This window comes from Osmerus eperlanus, chromosome 25 (assembly GCF_963692335.1).
Source record: "Osmerus eperlanus chromosome 25, fOsmEpe2.1, whole genome shotgun sequence".
Classification (NCBI taxonomy): domain Eukaryota; kingdom Metazoa; phylum Chordata; class Actinopteri; order Osmeriformes; family Osmeridae; genus Osmerus; species Osmerus eperlanus.
Genome location: NC_085042.1, coordinates 9,511,960 through 9,539,749, shown reverse-complemented (window position 1 = coordinate 9,539,749; position 27,790 = coordinate 9,511,960). Strand labels below are relative to the sequence as shown.

General features: G+C 44.2%; 1 protein-coding gene across 2 annotated transcripts; it reads left to right on the top strand.

Moving 5' to 3' along the window:
* The first annotated feature begins 13,159 nt into the window (after positions 1-13,159).
* Positions 13,160-26,354, top strand: LOC134012252 (integrin alpha-2-like). Of its 2 annotated transcripts, XM_062452003.1 has the most exons (31): positions 13,160-13,269; positions 14,270-14,393; positions 14,838-14,947; positions 15,196-15,281; positions 15,835-15,949; positions 16,450-16,577; positions 16,734-16,882; positions 17,099-17,249; positions 17,461-17,626; positions 17,874-17,950; positions 18,043-18,181; positions 18,454-18,599; positions 18,720-18,863; positions 18,988-19,191; positions 20,147-20,277; positions 20,576-20,739; positions 20,867-21,018; positions 21,289-21,399; positions 21,624-21,709; positions 22,294-22,435; positions 22,646-22,741; positions 22,841-22,917; positions 23,046-23,129; positions 23,466-23,568; positions 23,789-23,899; positions 24,533-24,643; positions 24,895-25,008; positions 25,206-25,295; positions 25,545-25,661; positions 25,805-25,909; positions 25,948-26,354. In XM_062452003.1, the coding sequence occupies exons 1-30, from the start codon at positions 13,224-13,226 to the stop codon at positions 25,883-25,885; spliced, it is 3,555 nt and encodes a 1,184-aa protein (XP_062307987.1). In that variant the 5' UTR covers positions 13,160-13,223; the 3' UTR covers positions 25,886-25,909; positions 25,948-26,354. The 2 variants fall into 2 exon arrangements, with proteins under 2 accessions (XP_062307987.1, XP_062307986.1); XM_062452002.1 differs by having other exon boundaries at positions 25,805-26,354.
* The last annotated feature ends 1,436 nt before the right edge of the window (positions 26,355-27,790 follow it).

Below are 27,790 nucleotides of genomic sequence, written 5' to 3'. Positions count from 1 at the left end.
ACTTGTACCTTTCAGATGCTCAGTTACTATAGTGAATCAGTTTGATACATCCAATCCTTTGCAAATGTTGCTCTTGAAAAAGCCTTCATTTAGCATATAAGGTATACTAAGGTATACATATTTTCTTAAACAATTAAGTGAAAGTACGCTTAAAGTATAAGTGCGGTGATAAAAATATACAATGATCCTGAACTCTTGGGGTGAAAGATGATTAACTAACGATGTAAACAATGATGAATGATCAAAGAACAAAAAGTTAAACAAAAAAATACAAAACTGTAGCTTGAACTGTAACAGTTTAAATAAGTGCATCTACAGTACGTAAAACAACGACCCAGAAGCATAAAAAAAATCGAACACATCCAGCTCTTTTATTTGTGACCGCAAATCTGTGCCCAAAACATATGGTCAAACATATTAAAGTGCTTTGTTTGGTACACACACTTCACACGGCTGGACTTCACGTTTGAGCTGGCGAGGGTGGGGTGGATGTGGGGGTGGGTGGATGTGGGGGTGGATGTGGGTGTGTAGGAGGGCGCTAATGCTGTGAGACGAGGGAATGCTGGGTCCTTAGTGGAAGGTGCTACGCGACCCGCTCCCTTAATGGCATCCTGGTAAACAGCTGCTCGTCTTCCGTCAAATATTTATTCGGTATGGCTATCTGACATGGCGTTGCCTTATCATCGTTCAAACAGCTTATATAAACACCTTTAACATGACCTGCGGGGCAGACCGGCCGGGCCCCTTGAGTGAGAGAGTGGGGCTCCGCCCTCTGTTTCTGAGTGCTGTGAAGCTATAGCGAGTGTCCACGTGGGGGAATACGAGTTTGGAGGAGGAAAAGCTGGCAGGTAGTTGATATTTGACGTATGTTTCACAACAGATGCGGGTTATTTTTCTAAATGAACCTCTACTGACACAAGACTCAGTCTGTTCACAAGTTCGTGTAGTAAAGTAGCGGCACACAGACAGCGTAAATCAACCACCCCCAAAAAAACGTTAGTTCCGACTAATCGAAATACGTTCGACAAAGCAGGCTTTGTACATTTTCGTTGTCGACGGTGTTACGTCCGGACACAACATTCAAGTGTCATTGTCTGGTACAATGCAGCCGTTGTGCAGTCTGGAGAGACGATCATCACAGGCGGGTTGAGTGGCTTACTGTATGCCCCCACAGCGTAAGAACAAACAGGTGCTGTCTATCTAGAAACCGTCATCTGATAGAAAGCAGTGAAAGTCTAATCTAATCCGGTATCATCTGTAAACATCTCTATTCTCCACTTTAAGGATATCGACTTAGTTCCCCCTCCTCTCTGGGTAAAGCGCTTTAGTGGAGAGTAAAGCCAGCGAGGCCGTCTGTTGCGAGTGGAGCCAGCGAGGCCGTCTGTTGCGAGTGGAGCCTGTGCACGGCTGAACTATAGCGGACGGGTCACCCAGGGTCAGGAACTTCTGTCAGAGAGCTTGTTGTTGTTTTATGTGATGTACGCAGGTTATTTCAAAACAGGTACTTTTTTTGTTTGTGGTTGAAATTGTTGATCCTTTAGATTGGTTTAATGAATCGATCTATAGAGCGTGGCTCTACTAAGCAGTTTACTATGACGGAAGCATTTATTTACAGTAGGCTGTATCAGCGTATTAATATTCAGTAGGTGTCCATTGCCTAACTCTATTCCACTTTCCCGATTGACTGCATTTTATACTTATTTTTCGACAATGCATATTATTCATTTATTTTATTTTATCCACATTACCATCTCGAGAGGTAAACTTCTTAATAAGAAGTCTTTACTTATTAAACCACGCTGCAGAACCCTAAAGAGGGTACACACCAGAGGCATGCATGTTTACTCCCCTGTAAGAGAACCCTATGTTAGCATCCAACCCAGGTCAACCTTCTCTATGGCCCTGATCCTCCTCTCCTCCTGTCCCCCCCAGACCACCAGCAGATGTCCGGACACTGTCAAATGGCCTACAAACCAACCAGAAGCACTTTAATCCTATGTGTAGCCAGCATTAAAAATTGGATTGTGGTGGATAAGATTAGATCTTCTGGATTTAGATAGGGGGAGGGGGGGGGGATATAAGGAGAAAAAAAATCAAAAGCTCCATTTTGGCTTGAATATAATCTCCTTTCATTCTCAGCTATAGCACCAAGCTTGCAAGCAGATGCCAGATATTTTGCATGTAAATCTTTATCGCCATTTGTTTTCAAAATGATATTTTGGGGGGTGGTTTTCAATTTGTCTGTTTTCTTTTTCATTTGTTTGGGGTTTCATATTGGACAGTTTCTAGGGTTTGTCCTAGCAGGTTTTGACCCTTATGGAGCAGGTTCGTTGGCTTGAGCCACAAGCTTTTACGCTGATTTCCTATTTCTTCACAGCTAGGAATCTGATTCACGTCCACGGCTGTTACATCACTTTTAACCAAATAAACCAGAGTGCTTTTAGGATATTACCTTTACCCCAGAAAGCAATTTATAGGGCATTTTGGGTGGGGGAAACGTAATACAATGTGCAATCGCAGACACAATCATATCAGGATACAAAGTTATATTTTCTTGATTGAAAGATTGAAGGGAACAATGTTATTTTTATATGATTCATTTATATATAAATATATAAAAATAAAAATATATTTAAGTATTTTGGGGGGGCCTGGGGTTGCGCTCAGCATGTCCCTTTTTGCAACAAGCACGATGAATATCAGATTATGCCGGCTAGTTCCAGCCCCACGGCAGATCTTTAAGCACGTTTTAAGAGGCTCTTTGCCCAAAATGTGTCCTTAATTTCCCCCACGTCCCTGAGACATCCCTGAGACCCAACTAAAGTGGCCTGCTGCTGGTGTCGTCTCTGAAGGCTTTAAAAGAACATACACACACACACATTCATACACACACACACACATTCATACAAACACTCATACACACACTAACAAGCCATCTTTCCCCGGCAGCAGTTTAGCAGGGGCCTTGCTCTTGGGTAACATCTTAATCCTCCAACTCCAATCTGGCATCTGCAGCACAAGAATTACACTGATCTACACTCATCCCACTCCGCCTCCCACGTACGTTAATGGACATAGGAATAGACAGCTTAGACTGGAGGCTGTCACTTAAAGAGATAGCTGTGATATATGATGAGAAGTGATGTCAAGGTTCAATGCAGGCAAGACAGTTAAGGTATGTTACTTTGTTTCCATGTGTGATTTTACTTTGTAAATAAAGTAAAGGAATTGCTTGTTTTATGTTATATTATTAGGGAGGACGTCCACATTTTTCTACAAAAAAAAAAAGATACAAAATACTTTACGAGGATGTGTCAGCTTTACACTTTTAAATTATCTTTTTCTAGTCAGAAGTAAAATTTACAGATTTTGTATATTCACATACTGACAATTTTAATGCGTTTTGGGGTTTATACTTCAAAGTGTACTTCAAAAGTATTCTTTCGGTTTGGGGTACTAAATAGGACAAGGCAAGATCTCCACGAGTACTATTGAGATCCTCTTGTGACCACATGATAGCAGTATGATTTGGCTGCTTTAAGAGCAGCCTGTCTTTGCTGCTCACTAACAGCCAAGGATAAGAGCATCTACCCTGGCAGCAGCCTGCTAATCCATGTCCATGCTACTTAGTAGGCTAGTAGCAACATGCTACTTAGCAGGCTAGTAGCAACACCAGGGTCCCCCCCCCCCTCCACTCAACTTGAAGAGCAGCAGCGGCAGCTCTGGGTGTGTGTGTGTGTGTGTGGGGGGGGGGGGGGTTAACTGTGTGTGAGTGAGTGAGCTTGCCCGGTGAGTGTGAGAGGGGGGTGATGTAGAGATAATGTCCGTGTGCCTCTACAAACGGGTAAAGGTGTGTATACTCGTGCATGCTGTGTGTGTGTCTGTAGGAAGGACGGAGGATGGTGTTGGGGGGCAGGGTGGGTGGGGGGGTGAGGCAGCGGGGGTGAGGAGGGGGGGTAGCAGGACAGCTGTCAGAGTGGAACTGGACCCCACAGCCTCCCAGTCGGTCCCTCCCCATATGGCACAAGGCCAGGTAGCAGCGCCCGGGGTTACAGGGCTGAGGCCCAGCAAGAGATCTGCTTTCAGAGGCCAGCCTGGTCTCCCTGCTCGGAGGGGAGGGGGGGGCCCTAATCTGGCCCCTTGGCCACTGGATTAAGAGGGGGGGAGGGGGAAGTCTCACCCGGACTGTGGAGGTTTGTCTGGGAAAGAGCGACAACTCAGCTCCTTCCCAGAATTCTTTGAATGACCTTGGGAGTAAGTGCTCTCTTTCTGCCTCTGTCTCTCTGCCTTTCTCTCTGTTTCCTTCCATCTCCATTGCCAGTGACAGCAAAGCATCAATGAATCTTTTTCTTTTTTATCCTTAATTATTTTAATATTTTTTACTCAGTAGCGCCTCAACTCCATCTCCCTTCCACACTAGAGTGGAGACGGTAGTGTCTGAGACTGAGAGTGGACCTCTCCCTGCTCCTCATCAGGTCGACCGACCGTCTGTCCTTCCATCCCTGATACAAGAGAGAAGCGGAGTGGATGGAAGGATGAGAAAGGAAAAAGGGATGCACAATGAGCTGTGTCGCATGACTGCTTCCTGTCTGCCGAGGTAGTGGATCTGCTGCAGTTTCAAACCTTTCCTCTTCATGCAGGAAGTGAAGCGCGTCCAGGCTGTCAGGTGTTGATGACAGAGATTCCAACTACAAATGGTATGTTTTGATTTGACAGTTGAACCCAACTGCAATATACCACGAGCATATTTCTCGCATTGCATCAAGGTGTTGAAATGCAGTCGTCCACGTCACGCTAAATACTTGCTTTATCGCCAGAATAACAATTCAATGTTTTTACTTGCAGACAGTAAAAAATTATTCTCCTCGGCCCCCCCTCACCCTCAATCATGTCGCATTATCTCTAACACAACTCATTCGCTGAACCTCGCAAATAAAAAGCGTCCCCTATTTCTGAATTTCGGCTACTTTTTACCACTTGGTCTGACGTCACCTAGGCTGAAACCGCACAAACTCCGGGTGTTAATAACGGCCTGTCATTCGCCGTGTACCCAGACTGTGGAGATATGCGAGGGGGTAAAGGCACAAATCTTCCCCTCAGGGCAGTAGGTACTGGGATCCCTGCCATGGCTTTGAAGTTGATATTGCCCAGAAATGAGTCCAGGACAAAGAGGAGATGAACTAGCAGGGCAGGGAGACTGAGTCTATCGGGGCCTGTGTTTTGACGGAGGACAAGGAGGGAGGGGAGCTTCCTTTCTCTTGTGATTAATCACCCGCTTCCTTGCAGTTCAATGGACTGACGGACAAGTCTGTGTGTGTATGGATTACACCTGTAATAATAGACAACAGAAACGCCATTCATCAACCCCTTCCTCCACCCTGCCCCTCCCTCTTTAAGGTGTTAGCTGAGAGGAAACATCACACCTTGGTGTAGCTGCTTTTCAGGGTCATAATCTGGGCTCAGAATCAGATCTCAGATATGCTTATTGTCAAACTATTAGAGAACATATCTTTTGCTTTGGTCATGATTCTGCTGAGACAACAGGTAATAATTTGCACCACATGATGTTGTATAACCAAACTATACATTTACATCTATACAAACTGTCACTCAAAGTCATGTATACAATATGAATGGGAATCAGGGGGGAATCTGGGCCTGGGCCGTTACACATGTACACACACACAAATATATATATATATATATGTATATATTAATAAATAATCAGGACAATAGTTCTTTTAAAATGTGTTCAAACAGGATGTGATCAATAAGAAAGTGGGCTGAGGGCTGTGCAGGTCATGAGGGGTACCATCTGGTCTGTACAGTATGTGTGGGGAAGGGTGTGTGTGTTGAGAGAGAGAGAGAGAGAGAGAGACAGATCTCCAACACACACATTATATATTCATCATAAAGTTTCTCAACTTTTTTGTCGTATAAACCTAGTACAGAACATTCTAATCATATTGGGGGCATCATGGATATTTTATTTCAGATTTTGAGATGTTGTTTTTCATTCTACTTTTCTGTGCTTTTTTCTGTTCATTCAATTGTATCCTTTATCCCATGGGCCTGAAGAAAGCTATTAGAACTGAAACAGAACAACAAGATGAGTGTGTGTGTGTGTGTGTGTGTGTGTGTGTGTGTGTGTGTGTGTGTGTGTGTGCGTGTGTGTGCGTGTGTGTGCGTGTGTCAGAGTGAACTTACGGCCTTTTACATTACCCCGAGCACCTGCAGGGGAAAATGATCTTCTTATTTTAGCCATGCCAGAGAGAATAGGAGGTTTTAAAGAGAGAGATGCCTCAGAGGGAAATATTTGAAATCCACTCAAACATACTCTGATACATTATACAATAAACATGTGCCAATCACTCCTATTCAGCCTCCTACATCCACTGAAAAGTGCAGCCTGGATTTAGGAACAGCACTCTACTGCCCCCCTTTGGACCACACGGTAACTACATCCCAGAGACCTCTTGCAAAGGTGAACAATTTGCTAATGACCAATCCCCAGCAAATTGCAATCCCCCCTCTCTACGCACAACATATTAATTTCTCTAATTATACAGTTTATTCGTTTTCTCGGTTCGGCAGGTATGAAGGCCTCCCTTGTCTCACCTGGGAACGGCCAAGTCCAATCACATAATCCAAATCCATGAAATAAATAACGAGCAGTGTGACTCAGAGACGTGTTTGACGGGGAGGGCGTACTGCTTATGTTGTGTTTTAATTGTATGAGGATGCATTCACTTTGTCAGAGCTAATTATGGATTAGCACTCGCTAGCTCGGCCCGGCTGGGGAGACCTTTAATTGTACGCTGACTGGCTGTTGGAAACCTGTCAACAAACCTCCATGACGACCACATGCACGCCTGTACCAAGGGGTTTTCTGTTTTCTTTTTTTTTTTCCTGAGATAAATTAAGATTGCATTATTTGTTTTCTATAGGCTACTGTATAAAATACATTACCTATTTTAGTGGCTGTAAACTGCGACAGATTTAACTTCTAATTTGCTGACTTGATTTGGCTTACGTTAGAGAAACCTGCAGCTTGTTTACATACAGTGCGCTGTGAAATAACTCTAAGCCCTTCTTTTATTCTCGAGTAGCGTTCGCAATGTATCATGAACGTATACATTTAAGTGTTTAATAAAACACAGTGCTTTAATTAATAATACACTATGACTTGCTGGTCCTAGTCAAAGGTTTGCGTCCATGTTGTGACCTGGGGCCCCTGTTCCATAAAGCGAGCTCACCGAGTAAGCCAGGCTTAAGGTGTCAGTTACTTTCCCTGACATCAAGCCTGGCTTATTCTGTAAACTCGCTTTATGGAACAGGCCTCTGCTCACCGCCCAAATGAACAGGAAAAGCACCACAACCAATATCGCCGGTTTCTCCTGACAGTGTGACCTTAACAAAAACTGGAGCGAGCCCTACTTGCAGCCTAATGCACACAGGCTGTCCCACCCTCCCACTACCAAAGTGCTAATGAGTTTCAATGACGGTTTTGCCTTCATCCCAAATGGCCTACTGTAACTCTTCCAAAGCCTGTCACCCATTTGACCATATGCATAATGTATCAAAAACAGAGCACTACAAGAGCTTTTCCTCCCCTCCTTGAAGTATTATTTATAACCCCACCGAGACTAAATGATTCCTGTAGGAGCAACTAGCAGTTCAATAGATAGAGATAAGTGAGAGAAAGGAAGAGAGAGAGTGTGAGAGGTAGAGCGAGAGGAGGAGGAGGGGTTGTGAATATTGCGGCAGACTGGCATTCATGACTTATTCATGTGTGCATATCAGAAGAGGACGCAGCCATTTTTAATGTAAGATGTAAGAGTTCCAGGGGGTCTGAGGTGCGCTGGCCGGCTGACTAATGGCCCACAGTACACTCCGAGGTTAGACAGTACAGCCCAGCCAGTCTCCCCACACAAACAGGGGAATCATTTGCTTCCCCCCCATCCCCCCCCCAAGTCTGGTGTATTGATTGATTAATCACTCCGCCGATGAACTAACAGATACTGACCTTTCAGAGGTCCATGAGCATTTAGCCTCCTAAAGTCTGCAACAAAAAAAAGGGCATCGATCATTTAATGGAACATCAAGCCTCGGCACAGATTAGCCGACCAGCATTTTGTCAAGCGCGCACCCACCCCCCATCCCGATCAATGGGCCTTCGATACATTGACCTTCCCTGAAAGTAAACAACAACACAAGAGGCCAGGGGATTACGGCTACTAACCCTCATCATCATTATTATCATGATCATTGTTGTTTGGATCTGAGATAATGAACATACGCCTCCCTCGTGGCAGTCTGTAGGGATTGTGTTTTGAACAGAGACTACATGCTGACGGAGTTCACAGGGAGAACTAGCGGTGCTGCCTACCCTGTGGGGTTGGGCTTAAAGGCTGCGAAACTTGTTTCATTTCTATAGCTTGTTACTGTTACTTGTATTTCATGTTGTTTTGGTTTTGTGTGCACAATCGTAATGCGTAGCACACACTCCTGGGGAGACAGGAAGTAGTCATCCCCAGGAGGAAGTGACACCGACTCTTAATGGCGAAAAGTATGTCAATGATCCCATCCCCGACCAACTCATCTTCAAACACGATGTTCCGCGCACCCTCCACAACCCAACGCTACATCCTTAGTGTCCCAAACAAAACAGCGAAACAAACAACGTAAACATGACAGCTGGAGCTGTACTGCGGGGCTCTGAGGGGGTCCCAGGCCCTCACGAGGACTGCGGGCATGAAATGAACTGGATGCACAAGTAAAAAAGAGGCGGCTTAACAACAAAAAAACAACGCAACAGATCCATCCTGCGTATCGGCAGGAGAGGTTGTTGGGGAGACTCCTGGAGCTGAACTGGCTTTCTCAATAGACATCAGGCCCATCCAGACTAATGGAGGATGACACGCAACATCATGCACCAACTAGATCCCAGACAGGCAGGAGTAATGGGTCATAAATTCGAGGCCCCGAGCGGGGTCTGTTAAAACTCGCCAGTGCACGAATGGCTAATGGTTTTCATCCACCCAGCCCCCACCCCTCCTCCCCTCCCCCACCCCGCGTCCCACCCCTCACCCCCTTCTGCTTCTAGAGAAACCGCAAGCACTGCTGTGTGTCCGTCCGCGTGCACGCGTGTGTGTGCGCGTGTGTGTGTGTGTGTGCGTGCGTGTGTGTGTGTGTGGGGTAGAAGGGGTGGGGGGGGTCAAACTCAAACACACAAAGACAAATACACACACGCACCCCTCCTGCACTCTGTACCCTAAGGTGAAAAACCCAACCACCCTCCTAAAAAACGGTTTGCTTTTTAATTAATCACGCCGATACAATGGCGGCCGCCGGCTCGAGAGGCTTAAGTTCAAATCAATAGCACAAGCCAGGGCCCATGCCGTCAATACTTTACGAAGTGCAAAAATCATTGTGAGTCCTAGAGGCTCTGGCTGTCCCCAATAAAGCGCCCTGGGGACGGATACGGCCCTGGCAGACCCCTTGCTGTGCCCCGGATCTCCCAGCATGCATCACTCCTCTTTTGTTCTCTCCAGTCAGGCATGGAGGGCTCGATTCAGCAGGCACCCATCTCGGCCAGCGTGACAAAGACGCGGGCCGTGACCTGGTGTGTCGGGTCACGTACGCCCCTGGCGAGCCTTTCACAGACGCACTTCGCCCTGCAGGGCCAGAGTAGTTGTGTAGGAGGCACGGTTTTTATTTGGTTCGGTGTGCGAGGGGATAAAAGTTTATTCAATTTCGTGAGCAGGGCGTTTGATCTCAAAGCCGACTACATCAACGTTGCTGGTTGTTAATGTGCATTGTGATGTTCTAAAGAAAAGTCCTTCATTGCTCTGATTGGTTTTCATGAGCAGACTTAATGTTATTGGAACAACTTTTACCTTTGCCCCTACAACTGGATATGTCAGTATGAATATAATATACTTCTGTAGTAATAATTGTAAAAGATTTTTTATATTGAGCCATTTTCAATAACTTTGATCTTGAAATTGCCTATGTCACTTACCTCCTAATGGTGGTTTTCCTTCTTTAAATTGAACATGATGATCTGCTTTAAGGCCCGAGCGCGCTAAGCTGGCAGGTCTTCCAGAGAGTGAAGCTAAAACAATGTGATTATAAAAAGCTAATGAGGTGAGCAATGAAAAATGATCCAGTGGTGATTAACTGTTCTATTCCAGAGTTACACTTCCCCAAAGCGATTACTCACTTCATTGGTCCAACACATTGCCTAGAAACCAGATGACCACTTCATGAAGCCAAATTATATTTTACATTTAGTCATTTAGCAGACGCTCTTATCCAGAGCGACTTACAGTAAGTACAGGGACATTCTCCCCGAGGCAAGTAGGGTGAAGTGCCTTGCCCAAGGACACAACATCCTTTTTGGCACATTTGTGTCTTTAAGTCTTAAGTTTTTATAATGGTCCATGGCAATTAAAGACAAAACTCAACCAAAAGAACAACTGTAGTGTAACAACCCAACAACACCGTACCTACCAAATGAGGCCGGTATTTCTGCATTCAGCACACACTTGTGGCCTTTACTCTGTCTATCACTGGATGTCTCCTCTGAGGTGATTCCTGGTCTGCTATTGAGCCGCCCAGCTCAGCAGCTGACCCAGATTGATTCTGGATAGTGTTTCCTGTGGAACAGAACCCTGTCTGACCGCCAGGGGACCTGGGGACACCCCTGTGCTCTGATCAATGCTGCGGGTGCTGGTGAAGAGAGAGTCAGGAAGACATGCTGTCTGGGGCCATGGAGGACCTGAACACCTCCACACTCACAGGACACACACAGGCCAGGACTCACACAGACACACAGGCCAGGGCACACACACACAGAAGCCATGACACACACACACACAGAGGCCATGACACACACACACACAGAGAGGCCATGACACACACACACACAGGCCAGGACACACACACACAGAGGCCATGACACACACACACAGAGGCCACACCCACACACAGTCGAAGGTCAGGACACACACACTTGCAGGCCAGGACGACACACACACACACAGTTAGTTTTTGAATATTTTAGGCATAACATTATGAAAATGTACCTAATCAGAATTTACCAACTTATAAATTACCTATTTTATGTGTTGATGTGCATTGTTTACCTAATTTATCATACATATACATGAACTCCTTTAGCCTAGACACATAATATGTCAGAATTAAAGGACAGTCCCAAAGTGAATGTCATTGGCGGTCATTTTATGACTGGTGCAGGGCTCTTTTTAGACTGAATTAAAATGAGTCTAGGTACACACTGCCATCTGGTGGCAGACAGATGTAATGCACATATCTGCTAGGGGCCTGTTGTGGGCCCTTAAACATAGGTTATCTGGAGATGCCAGACAGATCCAAAGGTACATTTACGGCGACGTAAGGCCAGAACTTGGAAAAATCAGGCGAGTAATTTCAACACAGTGGACCGTGACGCGGATTCACCATTTAGCCTAACTGTGTGACACGGCGGTCTGAAACCCAAGCAGAAGCAGCAACGCCAGTTTCTGTGACGACAAGGCTGTCATCCCAAACAAATAATATGAAACACCTTATCCTACCATGTCTTCATCCAGCGAGGCCGAGGGTTAGGTTGAATCCAATCCAGCACAAAGGACACTGAATCCACTGTAGCTGCCACGAACTGTCCAATTTCTCAATCTCGTCTGAACACGCCAAAACTGTATTGTGTCTGATATTTTGGCGCCATCATCCTCTCCTTTGTCCTTGGACACTTGTTATCAATAACCACGGTAATTACCGTGGTTATTGATAACAAGTGTAAGGTGAGTTTAGAGGGGGCCTTCTCCATTACCGGATAGTTTCAAAATAACTTCTGTGACTGAAGCAGCGTTCGAAAAAATCTGGTGACATCTTTCGTAGGCCCCAAATACGATGTAGCCGATGGTCACAAGGCCCTTTTCATAACAGGTGATAATAGGGCAGGCAGCTTCTGTTGTGTTGAATTTCCACTTCACTACATTTAGTAGTAGCGTTATAGCAAAGGAAAGAAATTCATCCCAAACCCTCTCAACTGTGGACACATCTTCTGTATTGACGTTTGCTAGCTGCGTGCTCCTCGTTAGCGACGTTTTCACTTTTTAGGCTAGTAGTAACCTAGACTAGAGCTAGGGTAAGGTATAGTAATTTGCCAGACATGAAGATTGAGTTGTTTAGAGTGAGAATAAGTTCATGAACACATAAGGCCGCCATATTCTTTCTCTGCTCTAGCTCCTTTTGCTTTATTGCGGCCGACGTTTACTTTTTTGACATTTTAGCCACCACAGACAGACTACGGTTAACTTACTACTAACGAACAGGAGATACACCGCGTCGCGTGCATTTTCAAAGTCAGAGGTCTAGTTCGTCCAAATGACGCACTTGGCATACGCGCACGGAGAGAAACAACAGAGGGGGGAAAAGCTGAATGAAAGATTGACGTGGGTAATGATTGATTGTCACATTATCTCCTCTTGATTTGAAAATTATTGTTTCGAAATACAACAAAGGAAACAACAACCAACAACCATTTCAACACATGAAATATTTCATAGACCCCCAGAATGGTTCACCAGAAACAGATGTTCCTAAAAGTGATTGTGGGTGCAGTCGGGAGGACAACAGAACGTCACGCTACAGATTCCTGACAATTTCAGCGATAGACCACAACCAAGGCGCCTCAGCAGAATAAGCGCCTTGCGTTTTTGTAATTTAATAACTGAACTGCACACTACAGGACGTCGTTCTTGTCCTGTGAGTCTCCAGTCCGTTTCAAGATTAAAACTGAGAAGTCTTTATTAAACCTGAACCCGTCTACAAGCCAGGTCTTGAGGGACAAAATAAATAAATAAAAATGTTTGAGAATTCCTCGACTAATACAGTGGGGACAATGATTGGCTAGCCTACATCTGAGAAATGAAATAAAATTCAATGGATATCTCCAAATTGGTTATGACACCATTATTATGTAATTTTTTTTTTATATTGCGGTTAAACTATACGTATCCTTGTTATAGGATGCAAATAAAAGAGCAATATTTAGGATCGACCAAACGTCATCGCTGACTCATGAACGCCCAGTCAAATCTAATAGGCCCAGTCATTTATGGAGCAGTCCGCTAAAAGTTTGTCAACTACTGAAAGGAACAGAAGGAGGGTTAACCATCATTACAACGGACGTGAAAATGTTATCAATCGGAAAGGATATTCTCGTTAGTCTTATCATTCTTTGTAAGTAGAATCATTTATAAACGTAGGCACAATACAATCATTATGCAACCTTTAGTTTGTTAGTATTAGAAGTAGATAACAAGCGTGATAAGATTGGTTTAGGCTACGTGTTTCTCCCATTTGACAAAGTAAAATAGAATACTTGTAAATATGTATCGTATTAACGTAAATGTTCTTTACATGGTGTTAAGCAAATATCCGTTTTCCCATTATCAAGTTTCTTTCCGATATCCATACACTAACATATTTGACATAGCCTAGTTGCATTAAAAGTTTCAAAAATGTTCAGTAAACTTGCACCTGACACACATTTGAAGGACGACCTAATCCCTAATCATTACGCAAATAATGTTGAGGATACCAACAAGTTGGTTGTCTGCTATAGGCTACTGTGCGGAACCTAATTTATTAAACTGACAATAGAATTCTTAGTTTCAAGTTGTATAATGTTACCCTTTTTGATACTACACAAACACGTAATGGAGGTTTGGGATGGATTTTTCTCAGAGAAAATAATAATTAAAACCAGACGCATTCTAATACCTTGTGTTTTATTTCTGAAACAAATACTACTCCCAGTTTTTGGGGGGGTCTCTGTTAAAGCATACATCATAGTCACAAGCTATGGACTGCATGCATACACATCGGTCTGACAAGCTTGAGCTTGTGGGTGAAAGCTGTATGGAGCAAGTACATTCCATGCCCTCAGGAGTTTTTTTTTTAAGGACACAGCCACTACCTGTGAGACATGCGCCTCACTTTATACACCATTTTGGATCGCACAGCGGTTTGGTAGAAATGTGTTGTGTTTGAGGATGTTTTGTGAGGATGATGGAGAATGTTTGCTAAACTCAAGCCCACTCCTAAAAAGGGGGATTCAAGATGGATGTGAGAGATGTATCTCTCACTTGTTACTTTAGTATTGTAACATGTATATCATTCAGCAAACTGTAACAACTATACCCAATCATTTCCCAAACCCTTTTTGTTTCTGCCCCAGTTGACAGGTTTGGGTCGTCGGTGCTCTTCAACGTTGGCACATCCGGTGCCAAGATCTTCTCTGGGCCCACTGATGGACAGTTTGGCTACACCGTTCAGCAGCTGACCAATCATCAAGGAAAATGGTACAGAATGAGGAACTCAGATCACCCATGCAGACACACTTCCTTGTGATTCTTAAAGACTTCCTGTTCTTAGATATTAATGTCCTGTTATAGACGGACGATTAATTTATTCCTCAGAAGATCATCTATTTTTAAATGTTCCCCCTTAAACATGCCATCCATACTTAGAAATGCCTGTTGACAGGACTGTCAAACCCATTCATTTTCTCATGAATATCTCAGGTTCACTCTAATTAGCAAAATTTACTTTTTCGAGTATGACTGATCAGTGAGTGTAACCACTACACTCAGTTGTTGCACAACTGTGCTGCTTTCAAGGCCATGTTTAATATAGTGTCATGCATTTGGAAATATGAACACTTTCATGGTACAAAAAAGAATATGTATGTATAAATGTTTATAAGCGTGGAGGAAATCCAAACGTGAGGCGTTTCTGCTTTCTAGGCTCCTGGTTGGTTCTCCCTGGAGTGGTTACACTCAAAACAGGAAAGGAGACATTTATAAGTGTCCTGTATCGGGATCCACAATCAGTTGTGACAAGCTCAACATTCAGGGTAAAGCCCACGTACACACATTTTAAACCTTAAGTGAGACTGTCACACACACACACAAAAAAGTTGTTTTTATCATAACGTTAACCTTTGACCACATTATCAAAGACATGGCTCCCTATTGTAACAGGAATTATCTAAACTACATTTATATCACAGTGTCTTGTAACTGGAATTATCTAAACTACATTTATTTCACAGTGTCTTGTAACTGGAATTATAAACATTGAGAACCCTTTCTGTGTTGTTAGACTCTATGGATATTCCCAATGTGAGAAACATCAACACCAACATGAGTCTCGGTCTGGCTCTAACTCGCAGTACCAATGGATTCATGGTAAGACTTTCACATTTACATTACATTTAGTCATAGAGGCAGACGCTCTTATCCAGAGCGACTTACAGTAAGTACAGGGATATTCCCCCCGAGGCAAGTAGGGTGAAGTGCCTTGCCCAAGGACACAACGTCATTTGGCACAGCCGGGAATCAAACTGGCAACCTTGTGATTACTGGCCCGATTCCCTCACCGCTCAGCCACCTGACTCCTACTTTTCACTGCTTCTACGAAGGCTGCAATTGTTGTGATGTTGTACTGTATTCATTTAGCCCACACTTTTATCAAAAGCGGTGTACAGGGAGGATTTGAACCTGGGACCTCCTGATCTACAGTGAAATGTTCTACCACTGAGTGATGCCTTCCTGTTTTGCATGTAAATCATTGACACTTTTAAAACTAGTGTGAAAACTCTCAACATTTAAAATGAATCACGCTTCAAATGCCAACACCAAAAGGATGCTATTCAAATCTTCAAAAGTGTGCGTGCTCAGAATGATGCTTATATTGTAGAGGAAAAGAGAAGTAAAAGCTCAGTTTTTGTTGTCCGTGCAGACGTGCGGTCCACTGTGGGGGCAGCAGTGTGGAAGTCAGATATATTACCCGGGGGCTTGTGTTGAAGTCAGTCCTCTCTTCAAACCTCACCCTGCCTTCTCTCCTGCTGTGCAGAGTAAGACACTTTCATGTACCAGAGCATGTTGTTCCTGTTAAAAGATAAAAAAGATTTTAAAAGATAAAAGACAGCGTGACAAAAAAACTTAAACTGTTATCAAAGTAATGTGATGTTGATGAAGAAAAGTTATATCTCTTCAGGAACAGTGTGACTAGTCCGTTGGATTCTGGGTTTATGAGTATTAAGCAATTAATTAAAAATGCTGATTGGAGAGAATGTTTAACACACACCTTGACATGACAAGACAGAATACATGAACAGATGATAAGGCAACCGCTGATCTGCTGATCGTGATGAACATAAACACACAAATCCCTGATATCTTCCACACACGTGTTCCTCAGTAAGAGTTCAGGACATGTTATTGTTAAGGGTAATAATGGAACATACTTTTAGGACACTTTACTGCCATATTATTATGGAACAGTGCTTCAAGTAGCTGTGTAATGCTATCCATGTACCTTATTAATCACAACTTTCGACCATTCTTTCTCCAGCATGTGGAGGACCTATGGACATCCTCATTGTTTTGGATGGCTCGAACAGCATTTATCCTTGGACACCAATGAATGACTTCCTCACAAAGCTAATTCCTGCTTTAGACATTGGACCACAAAGTGCACTGGTTAGTATACAGTATAATGCATTGTAGATATGAAACTTAAATATTACAGGGCTCAAAAAAGTAAGATGTCCTGAATCAATTAATTGTGACCCTAGTGTCAGATACACAATTGGATATACATTTAAATTATCTGGACGTTTTTTGTTTTTCACCCAGGTAAGCGTCATCCAGTATGCAGTAGAAGCCAAGTTTGAATTCAGATTGAGAGACTACAATACTAAAAAGGGAGTTTTGGAAGCTGTTTCCAAAATCAATCAGATGTACGGTCACTCCACAAACACATTCCACGCCATCAGTTACGCCTGGTTCGTATTACTTTGTGGTACTCAAATCAACCAAACATTTAATTTCAGTTACCTTTCTGGCTGTAAGACTTCTAGGTAGGCCTATCCACCTAAAAGTTGATCACACTGTCCTCGTAAAAGTATTTTTAAATTGTACTTTTTTTCTTCAGTCTTGGAAAGCTTTGCAAGTTTGTTAAATTAAGTCAAACAGGTTGTCAAGTTGAGGGTTGTTTCCAGTCAGTGGGGTTTTCATGCGGATAGCGGCGGTAGGCCTGGCGTGCCCAAGGTGATGGTGGTGATCACCGATGGGGAGTCACATGACCGCGCCTTCAGGGACAACGTCATACAGGAGTGTGAGAAACAACAAATAACCCGCTTTGGCATCGCTGTAAGTGATCAGACGACTCCTACATCATCTTTTCGGCTTTCGTTTTTATCTTGCTAATCTAACGATTAGCCTACCATGCAATATGATCCCCTTTCTTTCTTTGCGTTCTTAGCTTACTTTTTGAAACGTATTTGGAATCATTAGTTGTAGGCTACCAACTGTCGGAATTTTCTTTCACTTTGTCATTTCTGTGTTCTGCTTCTGGTCTTAGGTGCTGGGGTACTATTCTAGGAACAACATTGACACAACAAACCTGATAGCTGAGATCAAGTCCATCGCCAGTGTCCCCAGCAACAAGTATTTCTTTAATGTCTCCGAAGAGGCAGCACTGTCCACCATCGCTGGATCACTGGGAAACCGAATCTTCAGTATCGAGGGTACAGTTTTACTCAGAACTGTGTAATTTTCGTTGACAGGCACAGTAAAGAATTTCACTATCCAGAATGACTGGATAGTGAAATACTTTATACTGTGCACATGATAAACATATCACGTTACTTGACTGTTGACTTTGAGGTGTGAGAAAGCCAGTTTGAGATTTAAGGAGAGTATTTGATAACCATATTCAGATATTCCTCATAATCACTTGAAGAGCAGCGTATTCTGGTTGTCTTGACTCACTAGGCACGGGGACCGCTGGTGAGAACTTTAAGATGGAGATGTCTCAGGTGGGCTTCAGCGCTCACTACTCCAGCTCAAAGGTTGGTCCCTGTCCTCTCCAGAGACAGGCTAGAATGCCAGCTTTAACAGGAGGGGGAACCTGGGCTTATTTTATTTTATTTTTTTCTAACAGGATGTGATGATGCTGGGGGCGGTGGGTGCGTACGCCTGGAGCGGAACTGTCGTTCACCTGACTGGAGCCCAAGCCAACATCTTCCCCTCCTCTGCGTTCGAGAACATCCTGCATGATAGAAACCACAGCTCCTTACTGGGTAAGCCATCATAAAGAACAGTGATTTTACTGTAAAAATATCTTAGGATCCAGTTATTTTACCTTCACTGTAAGCACAAGCACTACATTGTTGGCAGCTGGGTTTTAGAACATGTAAATGCATCTGGAGGTTGCAGGTTCAAATCCCCCTCTGTTCGTTGCTTTGGATAAAAGTGTCTGCTAAATGAACAGTGTTGCACTGCCCCATCCCACCAGATGTGATGTTCAAGTTGTGTATCATAATGTTCCATGTCAAACTGATTTTTGTCACAGGTTATTCTGTGACCACTTTAAGTGATGGAGCCTCTGAATACTTTGTGGCTGGGGCTCCCCGTGCTAACCACTCAGGTCAGGTGATCGTCTACACGGTCAACTCCCAAAAGCAGCTCACAGTGGTGGACTCAGAGAGAGGGAAACAGGTACTCACAGCATCCTTCTACAACTGGCAACAAACGCACCAAAAAATGCGATGTCAACTTTGCAGCCTGATTTCAACATTTTGAAGATTTTGTAAAGTAAAGGCACCAGTCTGTCCTCAGATCGGGTCGTACTTTGGGAGCGTGTTGTGTCCTCTGGATGTGGACCGAGACGGAGTGTCGGACCTGCTGCTGGTCGCGGCCCCGATGTTCATGAGTGACCTGAGGAAAGAGCAGGGGGTGGTCTATCTCTACTCCGTCACCAAGGTAACATCCAGAACGGGCAAAGAAAGCGGTGTTGGTGACGGTTATAGAATTAAGTGATGGCTTGACACCTTTTGTAGAGCACAGAGTCTTTGTAAATAAAGCTCCCGTCCTCTCTTTCCTGAAGGGGGTTCTGAGCGACCACGGCGTCCTCCAGGGTCCGGCCCCGGGGGAGAACGCCCGGTTCGGCACAGCGCTGTCGGCCGCCCCGGACCTGGACCTGGACGGCTGCAGTGACGTGGTGGTGGGGGCGCCCTTGGAGGACGGCGGGAGGGGAGCCGTCTACCTCTACAACGGGGAGAAGAAGACGCTACGCACACAGTTCTCTCAGGTGGGGGACGGGAGCTCGTGTTGGGGTCGTACCGGTTCTCTCAGGTGGGGGACGGGAGCTCGTGTTGGGGTCGTGCCGGTTCTCTCAGGTGGGGGACGGGAGCTCGTGTTGGGGTCGTACCGGTTCTCTCAGGTGGGGGACGGGAGCTCGTGTTGGGGTCGTGCCGGTTCTCTCAGGTGGGGGACGGGAGCTCGTGTTGGGGTCGTGCCGGTTCTCTCAGGTGGGGGACGGGAGCTCGTGTTGGGGTCGTGCCGGTTCTCTCAGGTGGGGGACGGGAGCTCGTGTTGGGGTCGTGCCGGTTCTCTCAGGTGGGGGACGGGAGCTCGTGTTGGGGTCGTGCCGGTTCTCTCAGGTGGGGGACGGGAGCTCGTGTTGGGGTTGTGCCGGTTCTCTCAGGTGGGGGACGGGAGCTCGTGTTGGGGTCGTGCCGGTTCTCTCAGGTGGGGGACGGGAGCTCGTGTTGGGGTCGTGCCGGTTCTCTCAGGTGGGGGACGGGAGCTCGTGTTGGGGTCGTGCCGGTTCTCTCAGGTGGGGGACGGGAGCTCGTGTTGGGGTCGTGCCGGTTCTCTCAGGTGGGGGACGGGAGCTCGTGTTGGGGTCGTGCCGGTTCTCTCAGGTGGGGGACGGGAGCTCGTGTTGGGGTTGTGCCGGTTCTCTCAGGTGGGGGACGGGAGCTCGTGTTGGGGTCGTGCCGGTTCTCTCAGGTGGGGGACGGGAGCTCGTGTTGGGGTCGTGCCGGTTCTCTCAGGTGGGGGACGGGAGCTCGTGTTGGGGTCGTGCCGGTTCTCTCAGGTGGGGGACGGGAGCTTGTGTTGGGGTCGTGCCGGTTTGGTCTCAGGGTGTTGATTGACCTTCCAAACACCGTCAACAGAGCAGAGATCCCTGCTGTTGCTGATTTTAAAATGGCTCGATTCACCACATGTGCTGCATCATACATTAATTTGTTTTATTCCAGAGAATCCTTGGGTCTAAACTAGACTCTAAAATGCAGTATTTCGGGAGGTCTCTGGACAGCTATGGAGATTTGAACGGTGACACCATTCCTGATGTTTCAGTCGGTGCGCATGGCAAAGTTATCCAGCTCTGGTGAGTTAGTCTTGTCAGGCATCATTGGGCAAGGACTACCAAAGTTTTTAATACCAACAAACACTTAACTAGCCTACTGAAATATTGAAATCAAGTTACCTCATAAAATCCGGTACATACAATCACAAACTGTTCCTGTCTACTTATTGCTCCACACCACTTAATTATACACGCAGACATATCTTGAAAAGTATCTTGTGAAATGGATCAAGTCTTAACATCCTAGCCCCATCTGAGATATTTCCATTATGGATATCTAATCAGAAGCTAACGTACACCTCATGGTATTTTCCGCCAGGTCTCTTGGAGTTGCCACGGTGATCGTCCGTGTGTCCTTTACACCTGATAATATCAACATCCTCAACAAACCCTGTTTGATTAGTGGCCGAAAGCTTTCCTGCTTTGAGGCCAAGGTGTGCTTCACAGCCTCCTTCAAGCCCAAGAATCCTGTCGGCCCTGTAGGTAAGGTGAGCATGCTGGCTTTGTATGGGAGATGGGTTTAGCTTAGCGGTTAGAGCATTTGAATAAATCCTCTTAAATGTAAAAAGGGAAAAGGTTAGAGGTACATAACTAACTTTTATTTCTCTAGTGATATCCTACAATCTTCTGCTTGACGCTGACCTGCAATCAACACATGTGACCTCCAGAGGGCTGTTCAGTCAAAACAACGATAGACTTCTCTCTGGAAACCTGCAGATATCGTCTGTTCCTGTGTGCCAGCCCTACCAGATATACGTCCAGGTATCTGATAACACACGCACCAGGCGAAACTAGCAGGACAATACTTTCAAATCTGTGTTTTTGCAGATTAGCAGCACTCACTGTCAAAAGTCAAAAACGAATCAAAAAGAATATCGGTGTAAATTGAAAAGCCTAGTTCTGTCAGGACAGGCTTAACATTTAAGTAAATTTTTAGCCTCACTTAACCCTCAGAATAGAATTTTTTGTGGTATAAATGTATTAAATTAATAACTTTAATATGTATTAATTTAAATTTGTATCTTTCAACAGGAAACCCCAGACTTTGTCAATTCTATCAGTTTACGTGTTGATATCAGTCAGCTGAACTCAGATTCCAACCCGGTGCTTAACGTCTTCTCCCCTCACGCATGGGAGTTTTTTGTAAGAATATTTACATGCTTCTGATTTATGCACACAGTCATATTTAGTAAGGCTGTTTCATCCGTCATATGGATTACATTTTCAGTTTGTGTCCTCTAATCATCACCTTTACAAGCTCTGCTGTGATATTATTTGAAAGCTTGGTGCGGAATTAGGTGGTATGGTCAGTTTAAAGTATTTGTTTGAATTCTTTGGGGAAACTGACGCAGAATGTTTGGTGGCAGATTCCCTTCTCCAAAGACTGTGGCTCCGACAAGGTGTGTGTCAGCGATCTGGTGTTGAAGGTAAACAAAGGAAATGAGATACCTAGGTGAGTTCTGTCCTACTAGGACAACCATCATGGAAGAATGTGTGGATGTCTTCCATCTTATTTCACTGATACTTTCCAGTCAGAGTATCTAGGGTGATGATTCCTAACCATTGTTTTAATTTACCGACCTTTCTCACAATGTTGTGTTTAAAAGGAACATTGTATTTGACATCCCGGACTTCATTTGTTCCGTAGATGTCACACCCTGCATGAACGTTTTTCAAGAGTTCTATTTAATTTTATACAAGCCTCTTTTACTAAAGAATTCCTTTAAAACTTATTGTTCAAGCTTCAACTCAGAGCTCAATCCTCATAAAATGGGTGTGGCTCTTTCAGCCAAGGCAGAACAGCTCAGAATCTATTTTCAGAACCTGGAGTGACAAACACTTAATAATACCAGCTCAAACTAAATACAATTTGAATGCCCCATTTTAGTATCTGACCTAAACCATATTGTCAATAGAAGTTTTTGATATTGTATTATAGATGTTTTCCTGTTCTCGTGGCTTGTAATGGTTAGCTGCACGCCATTGTTTGATTATACAAATGTTTCAGTTATCAGTTGTTGGATCTCTTCCTTGCAGTGATTCCACCATGCTGGTTAGCTACAAGAACCGTAGAATCTCATTTGAGGTTCTCGTGAGTAACAAGATGGAGAACGCATACAACACTCGGGTCTTGGCTACGTACTCAAAGAACCTCTTCTATGCTTCGATAACTCCCCCGGTGAGCTTTGAGTGACTGGTTAAGGTGTTGAACTGAATCACCACATTAGATGGGCGTTTTTACCCTGTACACAACTAATTAATCCAAAGTGTATTTAAAATCCAACACTTCCATTTAGTTTGGATATAAAGGAAAATACAAAACTAAAGACTGAATTGATTTCCTGGAGAGTTTGCTTGGAAAAAATATAACTGTGACTTGTTGTTCCAGAGCGATGGGACTTCAGTGAAGTGCTCCACCTCTGCTGAACAGTCAGGCACCTTGGCCTGCCAGGTGGCCTATCCTGCCTTGAAGAGAGACCAGCAGGTCTGAAACAGTGATTCAACATGAGCTCCACGCTAACATGCAACCCCGGCAACGCTTCCTGAACAACACTTCAGTATCTGTGTTTTCTCTCCTCTGCAGGGGAAGTTCTGGATCAACTTCGACTTCAACCTGAATCACTTACAGAAGCAAGCACAAGTCACGTTTGAGGCCAAAAGGTAGATTAGTTTCACATTTGCCTCATTTCTGAAAGAGAAAGATGACAAAGACAACAGTCAAAAGTACCTGAACTCGTTTGTGCCTGATGTTGATGATGTGCAGTAAATGACTGTAATATCACCGACAGTGATGGCGAGGAGAAGAAGCCTAAAGACAACAAGGTGGTCGTAACGATCCCCGTCAGCTACGACGCAGAGGTCATCATGACCGCGTGAGTATCAGGACCGTTCGGTCTAGCGGGACCGCTCAGTCTTACTCAGGACAGTACAGCTTCATCAGGTCAACAGCAGGGTTTCCCGGCAACAGACGTGTGTTGCTTAGGCAGCCGCCTTAACTGAAAAGTGCTGCTGGACACCCTGAATAGTATGGTGGTTAATAATGATAGAAGCACACATTTTATATTTGTTCTAAATATGGTTAACTAAGAGTGCTGTAGTCGGTTTAAGTGACTGTACAAATGCCAAGAAAAAAGATAAAGTGAACTATTGGAACAACATTGATATATCAATCGCTATTTTGTAATATCATGTAATGTTTATGTCCCCAGGCAATCCAATATTAATTTCTATGTGGTAGACGAGGCTAAAGCAGTGAAGACCACCATTAACAACCTGGATGACATCGGGCCCGAGTTCAACTTTTTCCTAAAAGTAGGTCAATAAATATTTAAAATAATTGTGTGACAGTATTTCCATCATAAAGTAATAGTTACTGTAATATTTTAAATAACAGTTACTGTATAAAGAACGTGTTTAGGGACGTGGTTAGGGAGGTTTGACGTCCACATGAGTTGAGAGTGCAGTGTGAATTTGAATCAACATTGCTGCATATGTCTTTGGTTTATCGGTCCTACAGTAATTTCCCTTCTAGATTTCCACAGGCAACATTCCCGTCAGCCTGGTCTATCTCACCATCTTCTTACCCAACACCACCGATGCTGGAAACCCACTGCTCTACATTACAGGCCTGAGCACGCAATCGGTGAGAGTCCAATCTGAAATACCTATTAACTAGTGCTTGAAACTACAACTCTTCTTCTCAACTGTACCTACAGTGTAATTCAACCATGGACAATTTAGAATCTCGATTTTCCACTTCAATTTCCCTTTTATCCACACATCCGTCCAGCCCCAAATACAACTTCTACACATGTATGCTTCTCGTGAAAGCTGGGGCGTTGCTGTCATAGTCAGCCCGTTCCCCTCTCTGCTGTGATGTGAAAGACACGCGTGTTCAGAAGGTGAAAGACACGCGTGTTCAGAAGGTTAAAGACACGCGTGTTCAGAAGGTGAAAGACACGCGTGTTCAGAAGGTTAAAGACATGCGTGTTCATACTGTTGAAGACGCGTGTTCAGAAAGTTGAAGACGCGTGTTCAGAAAGTTGAAGACGCGTGTTCAGAAGGTTGAAGACACGCGTGTTCAGAAGGTTAAAGACAGGCGTGTTCATAAAGTTGAAGACGCGTGTTCATAAAGTTGAAGACGCATGTTCAGAAGGTTGAAGACACGCGTGTTCAGAAGGTTAAAGACACGCGTGTTCATAAAGTTGAAGACCCGTGTTCAGAAGGTTGAAGGGGCATGTTCAGAAGGTTGAAGGGGTGTGTTTCCCTTCTCCAGGGCAGTGCAGTGAGCTGTGACATCAACGGCCTGGTCGATCCTCTGAGGGTCGGTGTAAAGCAGCACAAAGTGTCCTTCAAGAAGGACAGCTTCAGAGGTCTACAACAACTGGTGGGTGGTTCCTCAAATATAAATGTATAAATGATGTTGTCAAATACCAGCATTGTACTACAAACAAAGTAACCTATTTAGCCATTGCTAAAAGTGGTTCAAATTGCACAATGTTCTGCCTCAGAACATTCCAGGCTAAACAAACGAAAGCGATTGAATGTTGACAGCTCCCACTATCCCTCTGTGAAAATGTTTGGAGGTGCTGTACCACACTAACACAGCGTCAACAATCTCCTACTTCACTTCCCCAGGATTGTGAGCATGCTCAGTGCACACTTGTGAAGTGCATCCTCAAAGACATAAAGGAAAAGAGCCACTACTTTGTGAACGTGTCATCCCGGATCTGGAGCAGCTCATTAGTCTCAGTAAGGATAAAACACTGACATCGTGAAATATTTCAGCATCACTACCAGTCTGTCTGCCGGACACTGTTACAACTCCATGTGCACGGTTAGGGTTAGAGATGTATAATTAAGATGAAGTAGGATAACAATACTTAGGATTTATGATGTTTCATTTACGTTGTCGAATCACTCTCTCCATTACCTATTCTGTCACACAGTCGACGTTCCAAACAGTTGTGCTCACAGCAAGTGCAGAAATGAAGACTTCCCAGCCCAATCTACTCGTCATTGCCGTGAAGAAGTTACAGGTGATGGAACGTGTATTTTACATCTACAATACTATGCTTCCAGCTCTGTCTCCTGCACCTGAGAATCATGGGTCGAAAAATACACGCACAACACATCTGAACGACAAGCCCAACTGACAAGGAATGATGAGGGAATGCTCATGAACCAGTGAATTAGTTTCAGACAAAAGGCTAAGAAACATGAGTGGTGTAGAGGCCTGGTTCTCTGTGTTCTCTGTGGTGGAGACTCACCCGTCCTGTCCCTCCCAGGTCCTCCTCACGGTCAGCAAACCGGGGGAGACGGCAGACGTACCTGTGGGGGTGATCGTGGGTAGTGTGATAGGCGGGCTTCTCCTATTGGCTCTGGCTGTCGGCCTGCTGTGGAAGGTAACCATCTGTTTTCAACCTGGATATTTTTTTGCATATGGTATGCAAAACTGTATACAGTTTCACCCCTAAGGATTAAGACTGTTGATTCAATCTGTCGTGCCTTAACTGTTTTTTTGTCACTGGCTTTTTTTATGTTTTAGTTTGGATTCTTCAAGAGGAAGTATAAACAGCTCCAGAACGCAGCAGGGGAGGCGGAGAACGAGGACGAGCAGGGACCATGACGGAGAACCCAGCGAGGCCAGAACCTCATCTTGTATCCCACGGTGACGTGGGGCTGCAGAACCTCATCTCGTCTCCCACGGTGACGTGGGGCTGCAGAACCTCATCTCGTCTCCCACGGTGACGTGGGGCTGTTTCAGGGGACAGATCTTGAGCCTGATGAGGACTCTGGTCTGTAGACATCCGACCTACAGTACACTGGGTGGGGACTGATGCTGGTATTTATGCAGTAGGATTTTGTTATGTCTTTTTAAATGTTTATTGACCTAAAAAAGCTGTTTTAATACATTTCAATGGAGGGATTTAGCTCTTTATAAATTGTTTTGTACAGAGGATTATTTATACATTTCAGATCATTTTCAGCTTTTACAAAATGTGTTTTTGTGGTCACAGAATCATTTTGCTATGAGATTCCACTTTACATTGTATTTTACCTCTGCAATTCAACAACTTGGCCCAGTCCATTAAAGGATACATTAATAACCTGTGGTTGGCTGTATGACTTACAAAAAACATTTGCTTCCTTGATCACACACTTAATTCACGCACAACAAACGTAAGATAGTCTACAAAGCTACCATGGGGCAAGGCAGACTTGATGGGGACTCTACTATACTCTATTGTACTCTGCTCTAATCTGATTTACTCTAGGCTAGTGTACTCTACAGTAGTCTTCTCTGTTCTTCTCCTCTCCTCTCCTTTTACTGTGTGAAAAAATATTTTCGAAGTTTCTAAAGAGCTCTGCTCTGCTTTACTCTACTCTGTAGAAACCGACAACTGTCCTACTATGTACTTTTCCAGGATTCAAAATACTGCCCTGTCCGTGTGTTTAACCCTTCTACCGCGAGGTGGCAGCATCACCTCGGACACTTTTCCACAACGTCTCGTTCATCCTTTTCCCAAGTCCTGTATCACGTCAATGATCGGACTCTGCATCTTTCAATGTCTACGTACTGAGTGGTAGTATATATTAGTAGTATCTTTATAGTTTGTCATTCATAAACGTGTAGCATCACGTTGACTTTATCCGACGCTGCTCTTGGTAGCTATTTAATTGGGGACCAATTACCGTTTATCTTTGTTGTCTTGAGGACATTTTCCAACTGAGGCCTATTCCAACTGTACTCCAAAGGTATCGTACTACATTTAATTTTGCCAATTGCCAAGTTATTAGTTATTAACGTTAACGCAGTGAGTTGCCTGGAGCCTATTAGGATAATAATGAATTGATTCAGGGTACTATGTTCTTGTTATAATACCTATTTAATCAATTTAAAAAAGAAGACAGTTTGAATCACGGCCCAAACATGTGTTCCGTGACTAAAACTAAATTAAGCCTATTGAAATTTGGCTTTCTGACTAAATCCATAGTGAATCACTCATGCACCTGTTTATATGCTTTTGTTTCATACATTTACTTACAAGCTGTTAATTTCCTATTCAAGGCACACAATTTACTGATACTCTCGCTCAAACATTAGGCCTACATATTTGCTTTTTCAATCAGTGGTTTACAGAATCGATCACTCAATCTAGTAGCCTATCCAAATGTTACATTTTGAACCTGCGTTTGAAAATTGTATATCTTGTTAAATTGTTAGGCTACATAACATACTGTATATTGAGGTATAATATAAGGGAAATAAAATGACACATTTGACAGTTTTGAACAGATGAATATGTCTTACTTATCTGTGTCACTGAACTGAGTGTGTTACCTTTGAGGCTGACGAGTTTATGAGTTTGGCGCGCAGCTCAGTCGGAGACGAGGAGGCAGACTTTGACAGGTCGACGAAAAGGTAAAAATTAATGTAAGCTAACAATAATCACAATAATACATTTTTGGCATATCACTTGGGATAAGGCATAAGGAGACAAAATATTTACTCTCCGAATCCCAGACGACA